This window comes from Pogoniulus pusillus, chromosome 2, assembly GCF_015220805.1.
Source record: "Pogoniulus pusillus isolate bPogPus1 chromosome 2, bPogPus1.pri, whole genome shotgun sequence".
Classification (NCBI taxonomy): Eukaryota; Metazoa; Chordata; class Aves; order Piciformes; family Lybiidae; genus Pogoniulus; species Pogoniulus pusillus.
The window spans coordinates 34193100-34215981 of record NC_087265.1 but is presented as its reverse complement, the minus strand read 5'-3'; the positions used below and the strand labels follow the sequence as shown (position 1 = coordinate 34215981).

At 50.4% G+C, this 22882-nt stretch overlaps 1 protein-coding gene across 28 annotated transcripts in view; it reads right to left on the bottom strand.

The window, feature by feature from the left end:
- Positions 1-681: 681 nt before the first annotated feature.
- PCBP3 (poly(rC) binding protein 3) overlaps positions 682-22882 on the bottom strand; it is a 66589-nt gene continuing 44388 nt past the window's right edge. For 13 of the 28 annotated variants that reach the window (XM_064160047.1, XM_064160116.1, XM_064160207.1 and 10 more), the window contains 5 exons: positions 19314-19392; positions 18491-18550; positions 15321-15373; positions 12262-12431; positions 682-1098 (listed from right to left, as the gene is read on the bottom strand). In XM_064160047.1, the coding sequence (XP_064016117.1) occupies positions 1053-1098; positions 12262-12431; positions 15321-15373; positions 18491-18550; positions 19314-19392 (408 nt within the window). In that variant the 3' untranslated portion in view covers positions 682-1052. Of the gene's footprint in view, positions 1099-9459; positions 10415-12261; positions 12432-15320; positions 15374-18490; positions 18551-19313; positions 19393-22882 lie in introns of those variants that run through there. The other 15 variants (XM_064160080.1, XM_064160170.1, XM_064160265.1 and 12 more) reach the window with 10 other exon arrangements.

Below are 22882 nucleotides of genomic sequence, written 5' to 3'. Positions count from 1 at the left end.
TCCACTTACAATCATGAGGTGGTAACTGGTGCTTGAGGGTGGGTTTACACAATGGCAGGGAGGGGCATCACTCTGGCATTGCCTCTTGAGTGAAAAATGAAGCATCCTGAAGAAAATTCATGGCCCAGTACAGCCCAAAATAGCACTGGGTCTGCTCCAAGGTCTAGGGTCGATGTGTGGCAACCCAGGGAGGCCGGGTGGCAGTGTGAGAGCTGCCGTTGTGTGGGACACAGTGGATGGGCAGCCATCGGGGTCCTGGCAGTGACTCATGCTTGCTGTAAGCATGTCTCCATAGCTAATGACTCCTGGATGTTGCCACCTTTGGGGAAAGCTCTGGATTTTCTTCGCAGCGCTCCTCCCATCCCATCTCCCCTCCCCTTCTGGCAGCCCCACTCATGCACAGGACCATTTCCTGATGCTGAGCAGAGCCAGCGTTCTGAGGCCTTTTTTCCAGCTGGTTGTGGTTTGCTTGGCTTGCCTGGTGGGCTGAGTTTCCTGTTAACCCTTCCAGGGACTACAAAATCTTTTGCACCATTGGGCCACCCCTCAGCATCCCACCACCCTCACTGTGGATGCCCTGCTGCTCACACCACAGATGCAGCAGCCGAGCAGTGTGTGCATGCACTGGAGACATGCTTTTTGCTCTCACCTCAGTCTCCTCCCCTAACCGTGCAGAGCACCTCAAGCAACAAAAGCTTTATTGCATTTACACAAGTAAGCCACAAAATACATTGCAAAGCAACAGGGAGTGAGGGGGTGATAAGGAAGCGCAGAGAGGGGCAGTGGGGAAATGCTTGCTTGCAGAAGCAGATTCTGCTGCACGCTGGCTGCAAGCTGCTGTCCTGCGAGCTGCTGCTCGAGCCTCCCTATCCCACTGCTGCTCTGTACCACAGCCAAGGGAGTGGGGTCTGTGCAGCCATGGGCAGGGGGCTTCAGGCAGCTGGCCCGAAGGGTGCCACGGAGGAGAGGGAGAAGCTCATGGGAAGCTGGTGGTGTCTTCAGGTAGGACTCAAGCGTCAGCCAGTGGCCCCATGTTGGTGGTGGTGCTCCAGTCAGGCGGTAAAGGTATTCCTCCCATGAGGATCAGGGTCTGGAGAGCTGGGGAGTCAATGAAGGGAAATGGTCAGGGCTCAGCTGAGTCTCCAACACCAGTGCCTCCCCCTCCCAGGCCCAAGCATGGATTTGGTTTTGTGGATGTATAGCCCTGTGCAGTGCCCTGAGCAGCTCCCTGCCAGGTTGCTGAAATCATCCACACCTTGAAGACGAAGCCTGGAGAAGCCATGCCCAGGCTAAGCTCTGCTGCACAAACACAGACTTCCCTTTGTTGAAGAAGCTTTCACTTGAACACATCCCACATGAACACCCTGAGCTGCAGAGCAAGCCAAGGTGGTTGTCCTGGCTTTACCTTGTGGGCTGAGAATGTCTTCTTGGGAACTCCAGAGCAGCCATGCAGACATGCTGAGGCCACAAGCTTTGTGCAGAGAAAATGCCTTGACCCCACACCATGTAGTGTGGGCTGCCCCTGGGCTGAGCATCTCCCCTGCCTGTTTCCCTCCTCTCTGCCAGCCTCGCATGAACCTGCAGATGTGTCTGCAAGGATGGTGACTGATGTGAGCTTGTGCTGCTGTCTCCCACCACTCCAGGGTTGGTGGGCAAGGGAGAGAGCATTGAGGGGTTAGGGGTGATGAGCAGGAGTCAGCAGAGGAGTGCTGGGGCAGAGTGCACACCCCTGCCAAATGTCTATAAATAGCAAAAAGCCTGTGAGTTCTGTGCTTGGCTCTATGCTAAGAGACACAAAAGCACACCCTGCCCGTGTTCTGACCAACAAGGAGCCATGACCACACAGCTCCTGGCTGCCCCAGGTCAGAGGAGACAGGCATCACAGCCTGAATCTTGCCTCCCAGGTACACAAGCACATGAGCAAATATATTTTTTTTCAGTCCAAATGACCCCTCAAGCATCAGAGAATGACAAAATCATAGAATGATAGATGTTGGAAGGGACCTCTGGAGGTGATCTAGTCCAACACGCCTGCCAGAGCAGGCTGACCTAGAGCAGGCTGCACACAAATTCGTCCAGGTGGGTTTTGAATTACTCCAGAGATAGACTCCACAACCTCTCTGGGCAGATTGTTCCAGTGCTCTACCACCCTCAAAGTAAAGAAGTTCCTCCTCATGTTTAGATGAAACTGCCTGTGTTCAAGTTTGTGCCTGTTACTTCTTGTGCTGTCACTGGGCACCACTGAAAAAAAATAACCAGCCCCTTCCTCCTGACACCCACCCACTGAAGTACTCACAAGCATTGAGAAGACCTCGCTGCCCTGCCCCAGCCTTCTCTACTCTAGACTAAAAAGCCCTAAGTCTCTCAGCCTTTCTTCAGAAGAGAGTTGTATTACTCCCCTAATCATCTTCATGGCCATTTGCTGTGCCCTCTCAAGTAGTTCCCTGTCCTTCCTGAACTGGGCAGCAGTGGATACACTACTCTAGGAATGGCTCCACCAGGACAGAGTAGAGGGAGAGGAAACCCTCTCTCAAGGTTCTGGCCCTGTGGGCCATGCTCTTCTTGAGGTACCTCAGGATGCCATTGGCCTTCTTGGCCACAAGGGCACATTGCTGGCTCATGGTCTTTCTGTTCTCCTCCAGGACTCCCAGGTCTTTTCCTAGAGAGCTGCTTTCCAGTACACTAACCTGTACTGATAGGTGGGAGTTATTCCTTCCTAGGTGCAGTACCCTGTTGGGAAACACGTTCGGTGCAGCGCTATGGGAAGATGACTCTTTGTTCACCAATATGGTTAGATGGTCAAATCCCCTTTATTTCCATGATACAGTAACTTATATGCACTCTAGCAAGAGGTGTGCTCAGCTTAAGATTGGTTACAGTCAGAGGGTCCAGAGTTACTTGTAAGGCACGAATAGGTCAGCATACCATAACAATCTGAGGGTCAGCCTCTGGGGCTGGCTAAACTCTGCCCACCTGCAGCTGCACTCCACCCCCTGCAGCTGCATGTGGGGGGAAGCTACCCTGTGCCTGCTATCTAAACTCCCAAGATGGATTCAAGGACATTCCCAGCATGGGTTGCTCATTGTTTATCAATTCTTGTGTGCTCTGCTAACAAGAATTTCTCCAACAGTACCCTCCACTTGCCCTTGTTGGATTTCATGAAGTTACTCTCTGCCCAATTCTCCAGCCTGTCTGGGTCATGCTGGATGGCAGCACAGCCTTCTGGTGTGTCAGCCACCCCTTCCAGTTTTGTCATCACCAAACTTGCTGGGGGTACATTCTATCCCCCCATCCAGGTTGTTGATGAGTATATTGAATAGGGCTGGACCCAGTACTAAGCCCTAAGGAACACCACCTTTTACTGACCTCCAACTAGACTCTGTGCTACTGACCACAACCCTCTGAGCTCTGTCTTTCAGCCACTTTTCAATCCATGCCACACTGTGCCATCCTGTGCATAATGCTTGGAGGCAAAATCTACTTGAGGTTTGTGTCTTTATCTAGCTTTTTATAGGCACTGAGGAGCTGTGCACTCTTCCTCTGCAGCTCCTAAGAGACTGGGGAGCACAGCTGTGTGCTAAGTAGCACACAGTAACATCCCTTGGGAAAACCACAGTCTTGGGTTTCATCATTGCAATGTCCATGTGGGAGCTCTTCCCTGTAGATCCCCACAAAAAAACCCCACACCACTAAATGAGCTTTTGAGTGAACACATCATGAAGGTCTCCTTTGCCCTGGGAAATCCTAGTGGATTTCAGTTGTGGTTTGACCCTAAGCCATGTGTGCAACCCTGAATTCAGCAGTGATGCTGCTCCATCCCTCTGGCCCACTCTTCCCAAGCTCTTTGTGCTTGGCTGTGCTGCCAACTGCCTGGTGGCCTGTTGTTATCGTGCCACCATGCTCATGCCTCCCTGGAGCATCCCGTGCCCGAGAATCTTGTCTGAAGCATGAAAATCCATAGAGGCTCCAGAGCCGAGCAGTGCTCATGGACTTTTTGGTCCAAACACAAACACTCTTAGACCCAGGCCTTCTTCTAGGAATAAATAATGCCACTGAGACACTGCCTGTAGGGAACCAGAATACAGCACTCAAGGAATGCTTCAAATAGTCAAGCCCTCATGCATACCCTGGCTTTGCCTTTCAAGATCAAAGCATTTCCTTCTAGAAACAGCACATGCACTTTAAATCAGAGACAGGCTGCAGTTCAGCATGGGGCTCAGAAACAAAGCCTTCTCCTGCCACTCCATTTTGCTCTTGCTCATATCCTAGCTGGTTTTGTTCCCCATGTGAGGAGCCAGCACAAGCATCATTTCTGGGAAGAGATATTCCTGTGGTTAAACTGCCTAAACACGGGTGTGGGAATCCAGCTCCAGTCTGGTTTTGCACTTGGCTAGATTTAGTCTGCGGGATGCTTTCTGAGCAATCCAGTGTCTCTTGTTCCATTTTGCAGGACAACTGTGTTGAGTTGTGGGTGGAAGGGCGGGGGGGGGAGCTGCACATCTGGAGCTGAAACATCTGCACATCTGGTACATTCAGTACTTCCTTAAAGTCACTGCCACGTTACCCTTTGGATTGAGGCCTGGGGCTCAATGCATAGCACAGCAGATCAGGACCTGCAGCTGCATTGTCTCTGAAGGGAAAGCAAAACCAGCTCTCTCAGCAGAGTTCCAGCTCCCCCCAGTATCTAGCACGGGAGCAGGGGAATTCTACTGAGATTGTAACCTTTCTGCAAGTCTTTCCACCCCGGCTCTGTGCTTGCACCAGCTGCAGATGCTCCTGGCACAAACCAAGGCACAGTGCTTCCTGACAGTGCACCCAACCTTCCTGGGCACAGTGAAGGCTGGAAACCCTCAGGATCTCTTAGGCAAAACCTTGTCTTTCTGTTGCTAATGCCAGGCCAGGAAAATGAATGGGCCTGGGCCAGTGTAAGACGGAGGCTTGTGCTGCCAACCTTGTCCCTTCCTGCAACCACTATAACCAGAGAGCATGGAGACACCCATGGCCCAGTGGCTGCTAACCATGTGTGCTTGCTCAGATGGGCTAAGGGTGTCTCTGTGAAGGTCCCAGAACAGAGAGAATGCTCCCTGCAGCAGGACTCAGAGCCAGCCATCTGCTAGGTCACCCTTTTGCGGGTACACAAACAGCCCTTCCCTCCTCACGTCCAGCAGAGTCACCTATCTTCTGCAAGCAGACAGATCAGAGCCTGGGAGCATCCAACAGCCAAACACTGCCCACATGTCGGTTGCAGGGTTTATGCAAAGAGCTGGTCAAGGGGGACACCTAGTGACCAGCCGGGGAGGGGGGTGCAGGGCTGGAGAACAGAGTACCCCCTTGGGGCTGGATTAGGGGAGACCAGCTGCTGGGCTCCCGTCTATGCAAATGGCATAAGAAAGGTGTCTGAAAGGGTTTGCACCAAGCCCATGCCATCGTTCCACCCCTGTGGCCGAGGAGAAACTAGGATTAAAGATTCATCTCTCTCACTGCACAGAGCAATTCCCCAGACAACCTATCTCTGCTGGCACTGGAGGGGTGAGATTACCCTTGCTAATGGATGATAAGCTTACAATTAACATAATTAAAAGTGACTAGCATGAATACATTAAAAAAATGAATTACAACTAAAAGAGAGTATTAAATTTAAAGAGTCTTCCTAGTGAAAGTCACTTTCCCTTAGGGCAAACAATCTATTTTTTCAACCTCAGTATGTACTAGATTTGTAAATACAGTCTAGGGAAAGGAAAAAAAAAAAGCACATGACAATAGTCCAAACACTTAATTTTGGGAGCATGACCTGGGAAGGATATGAGAAGGGGAGCAAAGACCTTCTGAGGCCCAAGGGGTCAAGCACAGACGTCAGCTGGACCCTCTCAGGAGAGCCACTGTGCTCCAAGGGCAGGGGGAGGCACTGGACCAATACTTCCCTGCCAAAGTAACCACTTCCCACACACTAATGCATTCCCAAAGAGTTTGAATGATTAATACCAAGTTGGTTACTTCCAGAAATGTTGAATAATTCTGTCTGGAAAAACTGCATTGCCTTTGAGAGAGAAACATAATGCCCTAAAAGCTGTTCTATTGATTAGCTGGGACGTTGACTGCAGTATTGGATTTTGTCCCAGTGGCATGGCTGTAGATGCATCACTGGAGCATTTTATGTTCAAATAAAATTCAAACCCAAGAGACATATCACAAGAAAAAGCAAAACACTGAGGTTTCTTCCAAAGAAAACAGTAAATCTCCTTTTCAGCCACACCAAGGAAATTAAAGCTGAGTTTAACACATTCTTTGTCACTTTGTTACCATTGCTGTCACCAACATGCTCCCAAGAGATGCTGCAGTTATTTAAACACCTTTCTCTAGGCCTTTTCAAGCCTAAATGATGATAAGGAAGCTGCTAGGTTCCCACATAATACTGGAGTTTCGAGTCTCTCTCTGTCTCTTTTTTTTTAAACTGCCTTTTGCAAAATAACTTTACCCCTAAGGGATGTTGCAAAGTCAAAGGCTTGGGTAACGTCAGAAGGAGGGGTGCCTTGGTCACACCACCAGCATCCTTCACTGCACCCTGTCCTTCTGGATCCCACTCAGGGCTCTCTGCAGGAGCTTTTTCTGTTATAAATGGTCTCTGGAAAGCTAAAACAAACCCACATGCTGCATCGGAGCAAGAAGCAGAACTGTGATCCCTTTGGTATATGGAGGCTCCTTTGCCTGCTCAAGTCCCTTACAAATATCCCAAAATCTAATGATCGTTTAAGTAGACATCGTTTGCATAAAGTGAGCTGAAATGCCACAGGGAGACGACAAACCACAGCCCTCCACTCTGACCCCCCGGACAGCACATTTTAGTGACTGCTTAAAATCCGTATCCTGAGCAGCACTGCATTGCATCTAGGTCCGGCAGTATCTGTGACATTCTCCAGTGGCTCCACCTAGCGCCAAGGCTGCAAGCACACAGCACTCCCATAAAGTGACTACCATGGCTGGGACTGTCCCTTAACCCCCACAGTGGCCTTTTCACGGTTCCCCAGAGTGCTCCCATGAGCCCAGGTCTGTATCACTGCAGACTACAGCTTGACACAACAGCTTGAAACCTGCCTGACGCCAGAACGATGCCTGCATCTGACCTCCCATCGATTCCTGCCATGGAATTTGCTGGCAGGCACAGTTTCACTGAGCAGGCTAGGATATGGATGGCACCCAAAGGGGGATCTTATCTTCAGGTTCACTGGCATGGGGATGGGTGTAGAGGTATTGCTGCAGTCTGCTCCTCCTCTCTAGCAGCCTGAGCCCAGCTGCACCTGCCAGACCCAATCTGGCAGTTGCTAGCTTGGGCAGCACTGTCTTAGCAGAGGTGGAGAATAGCTCAGGAAGCACAGCACTCAAGCAGCCAAGAAATTCAGGTCAGGTGCAATCTGCAGAAAACACAGGTCTCCTTGCAAAGCCATCTCCACTTTCACTGCAGTTAGCACACTGTTAAGGTCCTCTGCCTTACTCAGGGCATAATGCCACACAGACATACAAACACCACAAGCACTTTGGCCCCTGGTGGATTTCTCAGCCTTGGTCAACACGATTTCTGGCTGTACCCTGTGTGCCAGAGTTTTAAAGTGCTCCTAAATGCCAAGAAAGCAATGCAGAGCGAGGCAGTTTGCTCCTGCCACACACTTTGGTTGCTTTGCATGTGCCTCCATCACCTGCAAGGCCTATTCATGCTCTGGCTTATCCTGCAGCCCCTTGGGAGGGTCAAACACAGAGGGATGGTCTGGTGCTCTCCCTTCCCAAAGGGTGAATCACCACCAGCCACTGGCTGCCATCGTTTTGCTTGGAGGGTGGTGGTGGAGGGATGTGAGGAATGTGCCCTGACTCACCACGCAGGGTGGCTCTGGCACACTATTAGGTGATTATTTTCCTGCTGGGTCTCACACATAGATATTCTGTTCTTTCAACAGGGAAAAAAAACACTTGGGCTAGACCAGAGTGTACAACAGGAGAGGATGAGGATCATCAGTAGCTCATGGCTGACTGCTCTTGCTCTGGCCAGTTGGCAACTTAGGGAAGGCAACATTTGGTGCCTTGACTTCCTCGTTCCTCCAGCATCAGCACAAATACAAGATGGGGCTGCTGCCAGGAGAGGTTATTTGTTCCACCCAAGCCTCTGTAGCACTGCCCAAAGCACCTGTGCTCCCCTGGAAGGGAAATAAAGGGATGCTCTTGAGCATGTTTGGCTACTGGACCAGTTGAAAGGCACAGTTGAATCCAAACTGCCAGGGAGAGCAGAGCAAAGGGGTTGGGAACAGACACCAAAGCACCATATCAGGAAGCTGGAAACATCTTTAAATGTAGAGGCTTAAAAGCTCCAGAGAGCTGGCCATGCTTGGGTTTTGCAACACCTAGGCTGAGCAAATTGTTAATGCTTAGCAGCAAGGGCTGGCAGCCACCTCCCCCTTTCTGGACCTTTATCACCAGTGGGCTCCTGGACTGAGGGAATGGATCTCAGAGGGAAGGTGAATATGTTGCCTGGTACACACAGGTAGCAGGCATCTGCAGTCTTACTCAAGCAAACTCACTCCCTTTTCCCTATCAGAGCTGTGTTATCATCCCTGCCAGCTGCTGAGCAGCTGCACTAGCCCCGATGCTGGGGCTGCAGCCCCAAAAACCCTGGCCATCCTTGGCTCCACTTATGCAGTGGGTCCTATTACCTAGGGTCCCCACCAGAGCCCTGCTCGAGAGCTGAACAGTCAGCACTAGCTGCAGAAGAAGTGGTCCAGCATCCCAGCAGGAGAAGGGAGGGGAGCTGCCAGCAGCCCGTGCCTGCACTGGGGGAGGAGAAGAAGAGGGAAAAGCCATGAAGTCTTTGGGCTCACCTGGAAAAACAATATATTTCCCATATGGTACAGTGCAAAGACATATCAAGTGGCTGCCTTAGCTGCCTGGGGACATGAGGTACCATCATCCCCTCATCTGCATACAGGAAAGATGTGTACCAAACATTTTGCACAGTAGGAAATTAATGGATGGAAAATATATTTGTTTCCCTGTTGGAGAGATAGGAGTAAAGCCTGGAAGTAGAAGGCAGGACAGGGCATAGAGAGTCTTGGGGAAGGGTGTGGGACACAGACATGGCAGATTTGTCCAGACAAGGGAGCAGTGAGAGATGTTTGTTGTTATACCATAACTTGTAAATAAATCTTAAGGAAAACCAAAGCATTATGCAAGCCAAATACTCTCCCTTTAAAAAAAAAACCAAAGAAAGCCCAGAATCACTCAGGAAGTGCATTGCTTATGGGGACGCTCTTTAAATAAGATAAAATGTAATGGTAATAAAAATGCTGCTGCTGAAGGATTTGTAGCCAATGCCCACCTTCCCTCCAAATAGCTAAAAAAGGGTGGAAGGGTGCAGAGGGAACGATGGTGCTGGAGATGGTGGGGCGACCCAGGAGAAGAACAGTCGGAGCCCATGGGTAGCAGAGCTGCACAGACATTTATTGAGCACAAACAATGACAAACACAGCCAGCTCACAGAGCTTCCTGAGCTATCGTCCGAATGTTTTGCATGTGGGGATTGTAAAAAGAGTGCTTCAAAGGCCCCTGGGGGTGTGAATCCCATACAGCTGAATTCTTCCCACTTCCAGTTGCTCATTAGTTAAAAAACAGAACCATTTGTGTGTGTGCGTGTGTGTGTGAGAGCCTTTGTTTAGTATGAAAAATGGCTTGTCTGGACCCTGCCATGCTGCAAAGAGAGAAGTCCACAGGCGGACCCATGCGTGGCCTTGGCTCCTGGACGTTCTGTTTAGCAAATAACACAGGGTGAAAACTACACCTTATCCTGAGGGCAGAGATGTGAGGTTGCAAAGGTGAGCCAGGTCAAGCAAAGCGAAGGAAGAGGAAGGACCAAAGGAAGAAGGGGGAGAAAAGTAAGTACTCTGAAGCAGGCACAGCTCTGGGTGGCATCACTAGTCCATGGGCTACAGCAAGTACCGCCAACATCAACTCAAACGTGTAAGTAGCTACACTAGACTGAGACTAGAGACCCCATCATCTTCTGAAGTCTCACCAGCAGAGAAAAAAAACCAACGCCCCCCTCCCCACCCCCCAAAAAGCAGATGAAGTATTAATACCGTACGCAGAAAACAAGGACCATAACCAAAGAGTTCGGGAGCAGCCTCGGGAGCACAGTAAGGAGCTCTTAAAGAAACGTTCCAGTGTGTGCATATGCATGTGTATTTATAGAGCTATATATATATATATGTTTGTTAGTAAAGAAAAGAGTATCTGTGGAGGCAAAGGGGAGACGGTAAATGTACAGGCAGTACAGGCTGGGTGGAGTGCCGGTGGCTGGAGAGGGTCGGGTGGTGCGGAGTGGAGGATGGTGGGTGGAAATTAGAGTGCGCCCATTCCAGTGACCTCAGACGTCAGCCTAGAATAGACAGGGGCAGAGAGAGGGATAGGGGGGAGACAAAAACAAGCGCTTAATAACCGGAGCAGAAAAGAAAACGAAGACCCTGCGGGGCAGCGCTCCTCCTCTTGCCTACGCCCCACTCAAACGGGCGGCAGAGCATCACTGGGTGGCTTGAGTGCGTGGGGCTTGGGTGTTCCCAAGGGCACAGGGAGCTGCGGCATAAAGCCAGCTCAAGGGACAGCTGCCTTCTCATTGCTGCCAGGTAACGCCAATCTCTGGCACTGTGCTGTGGCAGCGATGCCGCCCACCAGGGGTGCTGGCAGGAAACATTCCAACACATGGCTTCACTTCTACCAGCATTTTTCCCATGGAGACAGGCAGCTGTCCTAGCTCCCTTGGCTTTTTCATTTTGGTTTGGTTTTTGAAACTCTTGGAGAGGCTGAGCTCTGCCCCATCCTGCCCCTCGCCAGGTCATTGCTACTTCTGCCACAGCAAAGGCTGCAGTTCAGTCAGCCCTTCCCAGTAATGAAGAGCTGCTCGTTTTTCTTTTCTTTCTCTTGTCTCAGGAGGTTAGGGGGATTTGCAAGGAGCTGGGGGGAAAGCCACTCAGCCGTGCCCATGGGCATGGGACCGGCCCCATCCCTCTCTTGAGTGGCTGGAAAGATGCCATGGGTGTGGGCAGCAGGACAGCAGGGCAGGATAGGATGGTGGACATCTGTTGGAGGTCGAGGCTGAGGTGGGTTGGGTGCAAGGAGGAGAAAGCACTTACAGACCTCACCGGTGCTCCCAGCCCACACCTCAGTCAATGTCAGTTGCTGCCAACAGCTGCTTGTCCTCGGGACCCTGCCAGCAGCCTCCCGCAGACACATGCATCCTGGGCTGACGGCTGGTTGTCATGGCACCAACTCTGCCTGTGGCAGAGGGCGCAGACAGGTGGATGGCCTCAGCTCGCACAGCCATGCCAGCTGGGCTTGAAGTCGGTGAAGGACTCTGTCTTCACTTAAGCTCCTCATCCACAAACTGATAGACGCAGGCAAACAGGTCTGCATGAGCATCCTGGACACGGCTTACCATCAGCACAGAACTGGCCCCCAAGCCCTCTACAGTTACACTTCCCCTTTACACTCCCCTTGCAGTCCCTTGTCATACCCTCAGGCCCCCATAGCACAGACAGCATTGCCCCCCCACCAGCCACAAGCAGCACTGGGAACCCTTAGCCCCTGCAAAGTCCTGCTGTGCCAAGCTTTTCAGCACGAAAAGGAAGCAACCAAGCTGTTCCCATCTTGCATTCATTGGACTGAGTATTTTCACTGGATGGAGGACTAGATGATTTCCACAAGTCCCTTCCAACACCTACCATTCTATGGTTCATTCTATGATTCATTCTATGATTCTACGACGTACTTTGGGAGGCCTGAAAGCACGTGGAAAAGGCTTTAAGATGACAGTAAGCGATGCAGGGATCCCAGTGAGCAGGTCCCAGGTGATGCCTCCCTACCACTGGCTCAGTTCCGTCCCCGTCCCCTGCCTCGTCTGCAGGGAAAGACGGCAGCAATTTTGCCAACCCACGAGCAAAATCCTTGAGCGAGGGTGGTGGGTGGGCAGGTGACCGGTGCAACCCACAGCCGCTCCACTGGCAGCGAAGCAGCTCCCAGTCCCCAGCCAAAGTGCCACCTGGGGGTAGAGGTCCCGCTGGTGATGTCTGGTTGCCACTCAGAGGTCTCAGCGAGCCACCATCCTTCCCAGCCAGCCTCAGGAAGCCCCTCCTGGCCCACGGCACCGGGAGCGCACGCTGCTCCCACCGCACTGGCAGGATGGGTTCAGCCATGGCAGGAGGCGGCAGAGGTCGGCAGGGGGGGTCTCACCTGGCGTTGATGAGGTACTGCGCGAGGCTGATGTTTGCAGGGGTTCCTGTGATGGTAATTTGGCGCTCCGATGACCCTTCCGTGGCATTGGCGATTTTGATCTGCGCTCCCGACATCTGCCGAATTTCATTGATTTTGGTCCCTTGGCGTCCGATTATGCAGCCTATTAGCTAGAAAAAAAGCATGGAGGCAATGTCTGAGAAGCGGCAGCTCTGGCAGTCACCGGTGGGACACGAGCACAACTGCATGGTGCCAGCCAGAAGCCTTCCTCCCTCTGCCCTGGGGTGTGAGTGACCTTAACGCTCAGGAAAACAAAAGAGGGACAGCCCGGGGGTGAATCCCACCTGCATACGAGCACAGTCCTCCCAGGACATGTCCAGCAGCCTGCCCTGCTCTGGTCCATGGGGGGACAAGTTTCAATTATCTTGCCCAGCATCTCGGAAGACTCGAAGAAGGACGAGGTGTGATACTGTCCTCGCTTCAGTAACAATCATTTTCATGGTCTAATAATTGGCCAGTGTTTTGCAAGGGTGGGAATAAGTCATGTTTCAGACTGCTCCGCCCTCATGCCCTTGCCATTCAGAGTAGATCCTGAAGGTGGTTTTCTAGGAAGCATAACTAGAAGAAAACAAGCCTATCGCCTTCCCCAGGGAAAGCCCAAACCCAAGAGCCCCCTCATCAGCTGGTGCAAGCACGCACCATTGATAGCTTCACATCGCTCATTCCGTCCCACACTTCTTCTGCCCTTCCGGGACATCCTCATTGCCTTTGTTACCCTCTTCAGCAATTCTGGCACAAGGCAAAGTCTCGCCAGCGTGCAGACAGTTGACAAGAGAGCACCACATGGCTGCAGCGCCAGCCGAAGGTGAGAATCCTGCTTGAAACCACAGCCTCCACACTTCCGTGGAGAGAAATTGTGCCAGATGGAGGCTTGAATTTCCTCAATTGCCTGCCCTTTGGATTTCATTCAATGGCTTGACTTTTCTCAGTGGTCTTTACGTTTGCTCTTGCTCATTGTGCAGCTTGGTACACGGACTGAGCTGTTCAGCTTTAGCAGCACGGGCATGGGGTGCAGCTGCATGCCTCTCTTGGCCATCAGCATTTGAGCTCTTCCAAGGTTGCACTTTAGAGCTCTGTATGTGGGACATTCATCTTGGCAGCTGCCGGATTTCTGTCGCTGTAGAAGTGAGGACAACTGCTCCTCCAAATGCTGACTGCTCCTTTTGTCATATTACAGGGCTACCTCAGTGACTGGTTCCACGTGGACCTGAATATACACCCCTTTGCAGCACTGGAAGGGCATCAACTATCTTGGGACCTGCAGTGTCATGTTCAGTCCAGCAGCCATCGATCCTGGTCTTCATGGTACAGAAATAGCTTGAAGATACTTCAGCAAATGAATATCCCTTGCATCTGGGGACCTGATGGGGAGACATGAGGAACCACACCTATTTGGAGAGATGTTCAGCAACGTCCAAGTATCTGTGAATGCCACCTGACAGAGCACTGCCAAGATGGTTTCAATCATCAATTCTCCTTTCTCTGCAGCACCACAAGCTGATCTACACCACTAAAATATGCCTGCAGACCCACTGCTTTAAGAAACCCAAACTTGTCCTCTGCTTCTCAGGAAGGTTGCAGTAGGAATTTTAGAGTCTTCAAAACAACAGGTAGCAGAACTAAGGAAGTATTGTTCAGCAGGGAGAAAGAGGCAGGTGATGACATTTAACGCTGCACAGGTATGACGAAAGCTGCGCTTCTGGCATATGAACGCTCTGAGTGCTCCTGGGGCTTGCAGGAGGTCCCTTGGCATCCTCTCCCCCCAGGTAGGCCTTTTTGCAAGGGGTTACACATTGCTACCTGGGCTATGATCCTTCATGCTTGTTCAGATATGGTTGATGCAGCTTCAGGAGTGCTTGCAGAGCTCCATGCAGTCTCCTGAAGGCAATCTTTGCTGGACAGACAGAAGCAGACCTAGGATGAGCCCTGCCACCATCTCCTACAGGCTCCTCCACAAAGCTCTTCCATAGTGGTTGGCACCAGGGTGAAGCATCTCTGAGGGTTTCAGCCAGCAGATACTCAGCATCTGTTTCACCACTGTGTCTCGAGTTGCAGGAAGCCTTGCAAGTGTCCCAAAGGATTGCAGATGCCCGGCAGCTTCAGCCAGGCTTGCTGCCCTTCCGTCATGCTGACATGTGTTGGTGAACAGCAGGAAGAAGTAGCAACAGCTGCCAGACCCAATCCAGAAACTCCTGAGGAGGATGGGCTAAAGGTGTTTGTAGGTGATAGAGATGGAGACAGCAACTGGAAGTCATTCCCCAGCTTGCCCTGATTCTGACTTGAGTCGCCACTGGCTATCAACCCATAGAAACCAGTGGGCTAACCCAGAAGCAAGTGAAACTCCTGGATCCATATGCTGTCTGTGTGGCATTCTCCATCCCACTTCCTCCCATCTAAGCACCCTCCTTGCACCTCATGACCACATGCCCAGTGTGACTCCAGCCTCCTCTCAGTAAATATCCCAGTTCAACATCCACTTTACCACAATGCCTCCATCTACAAGACCCAAAAGATGACATCCACAGGTACTAAGATGGCAGGCACCATCCTTCAAAAGCTTGTGCAGCACTGTGGCATTAGAAACACTGTTTACTTACCTCCTCCCCAAACCCCCAGCAGCTATGCTTCAGTCAATGCAAGATGAAGCAATCACAGTTTAATGAGGGCTGCCTCAGGAGCTCTCTCCCCTTGCCAGTGCTGTCAACTGGGCATGTTTCATGAGCAGCGAGTTCACTTGGAAAGGAAAAAGGAGCATGAAGAAGGAATGTCCTAGGAAAGCTACCAATGGGGTAAAGTCCAACCAGTACTTGATGCTGCAGGCTGATCCCCAACAGACTGCACATAGCACTGGATGAGCCTGGTGAAGGGGCATCTCCAAACATATTTGACAGTCATATGCCTGCAGCTTAAAAATATATATATATACACACACACACATATATATATATATCTGTGTGTACACACACACACATGCTGAGGAAGCACTTGGATTTACTTACATCATTGGGAATGGTGAGTTCATGAGTACTGGCCGGGGGACTGGCATCCAAACCTGGGCATATGCAAGGGAACATGGTTACAGCTTGCAGAGGCAGCATGGTGGAGCTCCACTGCTTTCCCGCAACAGTCAACACTGCAAAGGTTGCGTCCTGCTCCAGGGCTGGGAGGGGAAGGGATCACACACTCTGGTACAAGGAGGAGGAAGACAGTTGCTACCTGAGCTACCTGATTCTACTGGAGCTGAGCGTCACCTTCCTCTGCATCCCTCAAGATGGCATCATAGGTGCTGACCCATGAGTGCCTCACTCCCACCCTCCATTCTCCCACTAGGAATGGCTTCAGAAGAAACTGCATTGTCACACAAGGTTGCAGCACTGCCAGAAAGAGCCATCCTACGAAGCCTTCCTCCGTATCCAGCAGCCAGCCTGCTGGCTGGGAAACCCAACCCTAGAGGCAGCCAGCCTGACAGCAGGAGGGTTGTCCCCACACTCCCTAGCCTTCTCTAGACACAGTAACACAGAGCCCCTTGGTCACAACAGCTTGGCATCCCAAAACCTATTTCTGTGAGAGATCTATCAGCACTGGCACAGGACAGTCTGCAAAGCACTCTGCAAGTTACAGCCCTGCAGACTTGCATGCTGAATTTAAGCCAGGCTGCTAAGATATGCAAGTTAGCTGGACCTGGGACCAATGGTCACTCTTACTACCAAGGGAAAGCATGACAAACAGTATCAAGACTTAGAACCTGCTCTCTAGCAAATTACTTGGCAAGGGGTGAAAGCAGCAGTATAATCATAGAATACCAGGTTGAAAATAACCTCAAAGATCATCTAGTCCAATCTTTCTTGGGAAAAGCTTGGTCTTACCAAAAAGCTGGATTCTTACTAGCCTCTCCTGGGCCCAGAAGGGCACTCTCCTCCATGATGGGAAAGGCTGTAACCAGCAGACTACTCTGCATGTGCAGCTCCAGAGCTGAGAGTACAGCAGGCTAGGTTGAAGATCTGTAGGTCTCTCCTACAGATTTCAGTATTAAATCATCCCAGTGCTGAAGCAGGGATGTTCTAAGTGAAATCTGCAAGGCAGCAGCTCTCTGGTGGCTAACATGGAATTTGCAGTAGCTTCAAAACCCCATATTCATATGGTATGAACTACTGAGGAAGGCTTTTAAGAGCAGTGTGTGCAAGAGTCCAAGACATTTGCACAGAGTAAGGGGGTGCAGAGAAAAAAAGCTGAAGGAAACTACAAGTACTAGGCTGCTGCAATACAGGACAGCAGCAGCTCCAAATTCCTAGTCTCCCAGTCCAGCAGGGCTTCCTTGTGCAGCACTGGCACTTTGTCTCTGCCTTAACCACACTAAGCAACTCCTCCAAGCAACAGCCAAATTTTGCTGGTCTACATTTCCATCAAGGCCCTTTGCACTGTGGAAGAGGAACTCCCATCCAGTTTTGCTGCCCAAAACCCAGCAGGGCTGAACAGATGTCTGTCTGGGGACTGACACAGTCAAAGCAAAGTTTCTGAAATGCTGAAATGGTGAACCTTTTATGTTGCAACCTCATCTCAGCCTCACCCTTAGGAAAGAGATTATGAGGGATCTTTGATCATGCGTGGTTCCTGCACTTTCCCAAAAGCAAGCTTCTCAGCTGCACCTCCCTTGCAGAGACTCAATGCCTGGGTACAGCACACAGGCATCCACTTGCAGGAGGTCTCTGCCGTATTTATCACTTGGGAGCACATAGTAGAGGGGCAATGCAGGGGATGGGGATGCAAATGCAAATTCAGCATCCCTGTGTCCTCTGTCACCCCTGCCAGGCGTATTAATGCCAAAGGCTTGCACAACACAGCCCTTGCCCAGGTTTTACACCGTGGGCAGTATTTAACACTGACTTCACAGCATGCTGTATTGCAACAGGCACTTCAGCAACCCTGGACTGCCTTTCACACCAAGCCTCCTGACAGTTTAGGTACAGACACACCCTACCTAACACTAAGACATGTCCCTCAGGGTGTAGGTGTCTGGTCTTTTGGCCATGTATTAGAGTTCAGCTCAGCAGCTGCTTGAGTATGGTGAGTATGGCTTCGGAAAGGAACAGAGCATTGAAGATGGACTCGGAGCACAGCTAAGGCATCTGAGGATCTTCAGAAATGCAAACTAGGCAACTCAGCCTCATATATAGGGCTCTCCGTGTTCAGATAGCACAGGTGTTGCTGAAAGCCTCTGGGCCATGGGGTGCCATAGCAGAGCATCACCTCTGTATCACAATGACTATCGAGGACTGCTCATGTCCTTCTCCATTGCCTGGAGACTGTTTATTTTAGCATGCCAGATTCTCATTCTCTGATATGCACATGCAGTCCCCACCATTGTAGCATGATGGGTTGGGCAGGATTAGTGCGTTGGGTGATAGCAAAGGGCAAAGCAGGACACTTAGAAAACAAGGCAGCACAGGTTGGTGTCATGAAATCTATACTTGCTTTAGTCTTATGGAGCCTATTTTTGCAGGCTAGCTTTAATTTCCTAGTTAGGTGATGTCCCCAGACTCTTTCGAGGTATGCACATGATGCACCCTGTCTGGCTGCAGAGCACGCGTGTGCCCCACGTATGCCCAGCAGGAGGTCTGGCTTGCATCGGCTCTGAGCCTCCAGACCTCATGGTAGCTCCCTTAAGCAAGGGTAGATTCAAAAAGACAAGCACATTTGGCTCATGTGGATGAATGTGTGTGACATTTGACAGGAATATATCTCCAAAATTACAGTCAAGCTTTGGCTCCTCAGGGCCCTGTCCCACTAAAAATGCAGCTCACCCTGAACGGCTTAGCGATGGCTAAAATTGTATGGTGTCTGTTTCCACAGGCATCTCTCAACTGCTTGTGAGCAAGGTTTATGCAAAGTTAAATGAAAGAATAAGGGCGATGGCTCTGGCACCTTCCCATTTCACAGGTGGCAGCTACAAAAAGCTGGGCAATAAACCCCAGGCACTTTTCTTTTGACATGCTCTACAAAAGAGAATGGCAGGCATGGCGCTGCCTTATCCCTCCCTGCCCATCAAGCAAACCTGCCATCTTCTCAACAAATATCACAACTTATCTAGGAGCACAGCAGTGGCACAGTCCTATTTAAGAAACAGATGTCAGCAGAAGCCTGCTTATTTCCCTGTAGCTTTGTGTTTTACCTGATGATTGGCCCATCAGATTTTGAGCTTCTTCGGAGGAATGTAAGGGCAGCTTTTCTCCTGAAGAGCAAAGAAGAAACAGGTTTAATGCTTTTGCCTTCAAGGAGATAAGCAATGTCACTTCATCTAGGAAGCTCAAAATATGATGAACATACTGTCAGAAAAGGCATTTCCAACCGGCAATTTGACCACCAAGTAATCAAAGGTACTGTAAGTATCTCCATGCCCTGCACTCTATCTGCTTCCCAGGCTCACTGTGAAATTCATTAACTGTCACACTAGCCTTGGGGACAAGGCTGCTGAGCCACACCATGTCTGGCTGTCCTCCCACCAACGCAGCTCCCTATGGCCATGGCTCCTTCCCAGCACTCTCTCCTTGGGGCAGAGGTGCTGTTCTGCCCAGCTTGACATCACTCTCCACAGCTGCTCGGAGCATCCCTGGCTGGTGCAGAGCCGTTCCCCTCGGGAAAGCAGGGTTGTCCCACCAGGGTCTGGATCAGCACATGGCAGGGGATGCTACCTCCTCTGGCTGGAGAAAGCTGCTCACGGCTTCTGCTGGGAAAATCAGTAAAATTGGGAGTAAGGTAAGTGTGGCTTTGCAGGAGCAGTCCAGGCATGCACAATTAATGGCTCAGATCTTGCCCATTAGGACTGTAACTCCTAAACATCTGTCCTGTCTCCCTGTCTTCTTTTCCCCATGGATATTGAAACTTCAGCTTTACTTGCCATGCTTGCTTCCATTAAACAGCATGAGTTTAGAGAGAGAAAGAAACTCTACAGGTAAGAAGAGAAGGATATCTAGAAAGGGCATGTGGGTACGTACCAGGGAAAGCGGGGGTGGTCTGTCCAAGGGGAGTAAAGGGGGTTTGCTGCATAGCCAACTGGTGGAGCTTGGTCAACTGCTGAGGGGTAGGAGGGACATTAGAGCTAAGAAGGTTATTGTCATAGAGTACAACAAGTCACACTGAGAAAGAAATAATAATGGAGGGAAAAAAAAGGCAAACCAAAACAAACAAACAAACAAAAAAAAAACCCAAACAAACCAGGAAGCCATGGTGAGACATGGCAAAAACATTAGCAGAAGGACTTGGCCTGGGTAAAATGCAATAAAGCCCAAATCTTTTGCAGAAGTGCTTGGTCAGGGTCTGAAGTACGATACCAGCAAGAAGCCCATTCTTAGTTTCCACCCCATTAAATGGTTCAGCTCCTTCACCATGAGAGAGCAGCCACTTCAGCACATGGGCAGCTGCTGCAGCAGTGGCAAGGCTGCTGCCTGTGGTGTTTACAGCCACTGCCTTACCCTCCTGGGCTTTGCAACTTGTGATCAGAGGCTGCTGCTTGCTTCAGGATAGCTTTAGAGCAGAGCAGCCACCTCAAAGGCACTGCCAGGTTGCTGGCCATTATGTGCCAGCATCCAGAAGACCTTCTTTGTGCTGCTGGAGCTGCATTGCGACTTCTTGCTCTTGCAGCAAATGCTCTCACGCTGCATCTCAGGCAGGAAATGCCTTTGGGAGATAGATAAATTGCAGCTCTTAGTGTCAGCTCGATAGGAATGCAAGCCTCATAGCAGTGTGGCAAAATATGGGCTTCAGCCATGACCAGTAGGTATTTCAGATCCTTCTATCCCTTGTTGTGCCAGGTAGCTTTCCATGCCCCATCGGGATGAGGTTGCATAGTGAGGAGTTTGTTTGGAATACATTTTGTGCTCTGTTTTCACTGTTCCAAAGTAAAAAAAAAAAAAAAAAGAAAAAAAAGAAAAAATAAAATAAAAGAAAAAAACGTAAAAAAGAAAAGAAAAGAAACAAGAAAAGAAAAGAAACTGGGCTGAAGTTAGCAGTGAGCCAGAGAGAGGATCTTTCTCCTTTCCCCCTTGGCAATTTCACAGGTGCTCAGGGGGTTGCCAGGATCGCATCATCTACTAAATGTTAACTGCTAGTTGCACCCATCCCCTCCACAGCAAGGGAGAGGCAAGAGTTATTATTTGCTTGATTTCGGGTAAAACAATACTCAAAAACCTCCTTGCTCCTGCAGCAGGCCTAGGGAGAGAGCGTGGGGAGGTCTGGCTGGCAGAGATAAGGAGGAAGCACTGGAGAGAGCAGACCTGAGGGCTGAGCACACTGGGGGAGAAACTGGAGGGAGGCAGTGGGGAGGGGAAAGTCCCTGGAGAGGGACCTGAGAGAATACCACCTGACAGAGGCATGAGAACGTCCAGCCTCTGCTGGCCTGGGTAAGAGGTCTCAACATTTCACAAGACACAAGCACATCACTCCCTGTGCAATACAGAAAATAAGCCAAAGACACTCTATGGCAGGGTCCTGCCAAAACAGTCAGCTCCGTGTAGGACTGGGCATGCCATCGCTCCTGCAGGCACCAGGGACATCAGCATGCTTTGCAGTTCAAGAACCATCCCATTTGCTATCAGATTGAATCCAGCTGCACCCTCTTTGCAGAGCTCATCATTACAGCCAGCCCCAGCACTGGGGAGAGGCAAAGCCCCTTGGGCTCTGACCGTGCCCTGACAAGAGAAATATTAAAATACATTCTAATACTGATCTAGCTTGTTTTTAAGACATAGCTTGGACAGTGGTGTTTGGCAAACACCTATTATAACAGCAATGAAAAAGCCTGCAAGAGGAGAGGATGGCTACAGCTAGGAGATGGAGGGAAAGGCGCTACGCGAAGGCTTGTGGTGCATGAAACACCTCCTCTTCCATTTCCTGGGAAAATGCTGAAAGTAAAAGCTTGTGAGCAAACTCTGGATTTCCCACCACGCCAGATGAGAGTTCCCCCACTGGCACTGCTGGGAGGGACAGGACAGCAGCACTGAGACCAACGTATAGCCATGCCAAGCATCACTAGGTACCCACAGCAATGCCCAGCTATATCTCCTTGGCTGCCAGCCTGATGCATCCTCGGAGTGATGCCCTGGTTCGAAAGCTTTACTGCCTTCAACATTCATATCACTCCCAAATGTCCCTGACTCCCAGCTGCCATGACTGTGTATTCATCTTCCACCACACATTTCACAAATGCAGATAGCTACACATCACATTCCAACAGTTTACAAGTACCCAGGCAATGCTGAAACTCTTCATGAACCGAAACCCTTATTGACTTTAGAGGTTTTCCCAGGGAAGAAAATCAAGGCAGGAGCTTTCATTTTAGCTCTGGCATTTGAAATTCTGTCCATTTTGTAGTCAGAGGTCTGCAAAAGGCATCCACTGAACTCAAAAGACACCCTATGACTCTTGAGAGCAAGACCAGCGCCCTAAAGACTTGGATTCTGGACCAAGGAGCATTTAAAATGGCCAAGCCTTGTGAAAGGGCTACAAGAGTAAGGATGGAGAATGTAGCTCCTGTGAGTAAGGATGGAGAATGTAGCTCCTGTACAAAGAACTTTATCTGGGTCTCAGCATATCAGCTGGGAGTAAGGCAGAGCAAAGCCAGAAAATGTTTTAAATGTATTTTATTCCTGCCAATCAGGGGAGTATAACAACAAAGAGAACACTGTTGCCACTGCTTGGAAAGGAAAACTGGGACAAAGAAGATTTTGATCTACCCTTGCTGAACAGACAGGTGTATTTATCTATATTCCATTTAGGAAGCAAAAGTGAAGCACATGCAGTTAGGAGTATTTCTCAGCAACCATCATATTAGGCCATCCAAAGTACATGCATACTGCTGTCACACAGAAAGCCCAAGCCTCCACTAAATTGAGTGAAATCACTGCTCCTAAGATCCAGATCCAGCCTACAGCTCCTAACCCTTCCCAAGGGGAAAGCGTGTTCATGGCATCAGACACTCTTGCCCTGTTCTCAATGATGCAGAAAGCAATTCTGTGAGTTAACACTCAACGCACCCAGAAAGAGGAACACTGACCTATGTCATACTCTTCCTGTGCACAGGATGGCTGCGGAAGCCTTTCCAGCCAGCTCACTCTACTTACAGTTAAGTCACATCTCCAGAGCAGCACTTTGTGCTCAGCCCCCACCGCGGATCCCTGACTCGCAGGTGTGCCAGCAAGAAGGGGCCCCTGCAGCGGGACTCGGCGGGTATTTCATCCTCTCTGAAGCACATTTAGAAAACCCCAGCTTTTTCCAGGAGCATCCTGGCACACGTCAGCCATGACAGCCCCAGAAGCCAAGCAGCTGCCTGCTGCCAGCAAGGAGCTGCTGGCATTGCAGTGCTTCACTGCCGTTCTTCACAGAGAAACATTTTTTTCTTTTCATAGACTCATTTTCCATTTCTGTTGGCACTTCCTTGCACATACATGTCTGCAGATGCTCTTTACATGTCTCCCCACAAATGAGCCTGGTGGGAGCAGGGGGATCCAAGCATCAAGCAAAACCCATCGATGCCTCAAGGCTGAGCAGCGCCTGACTCCACACCAAG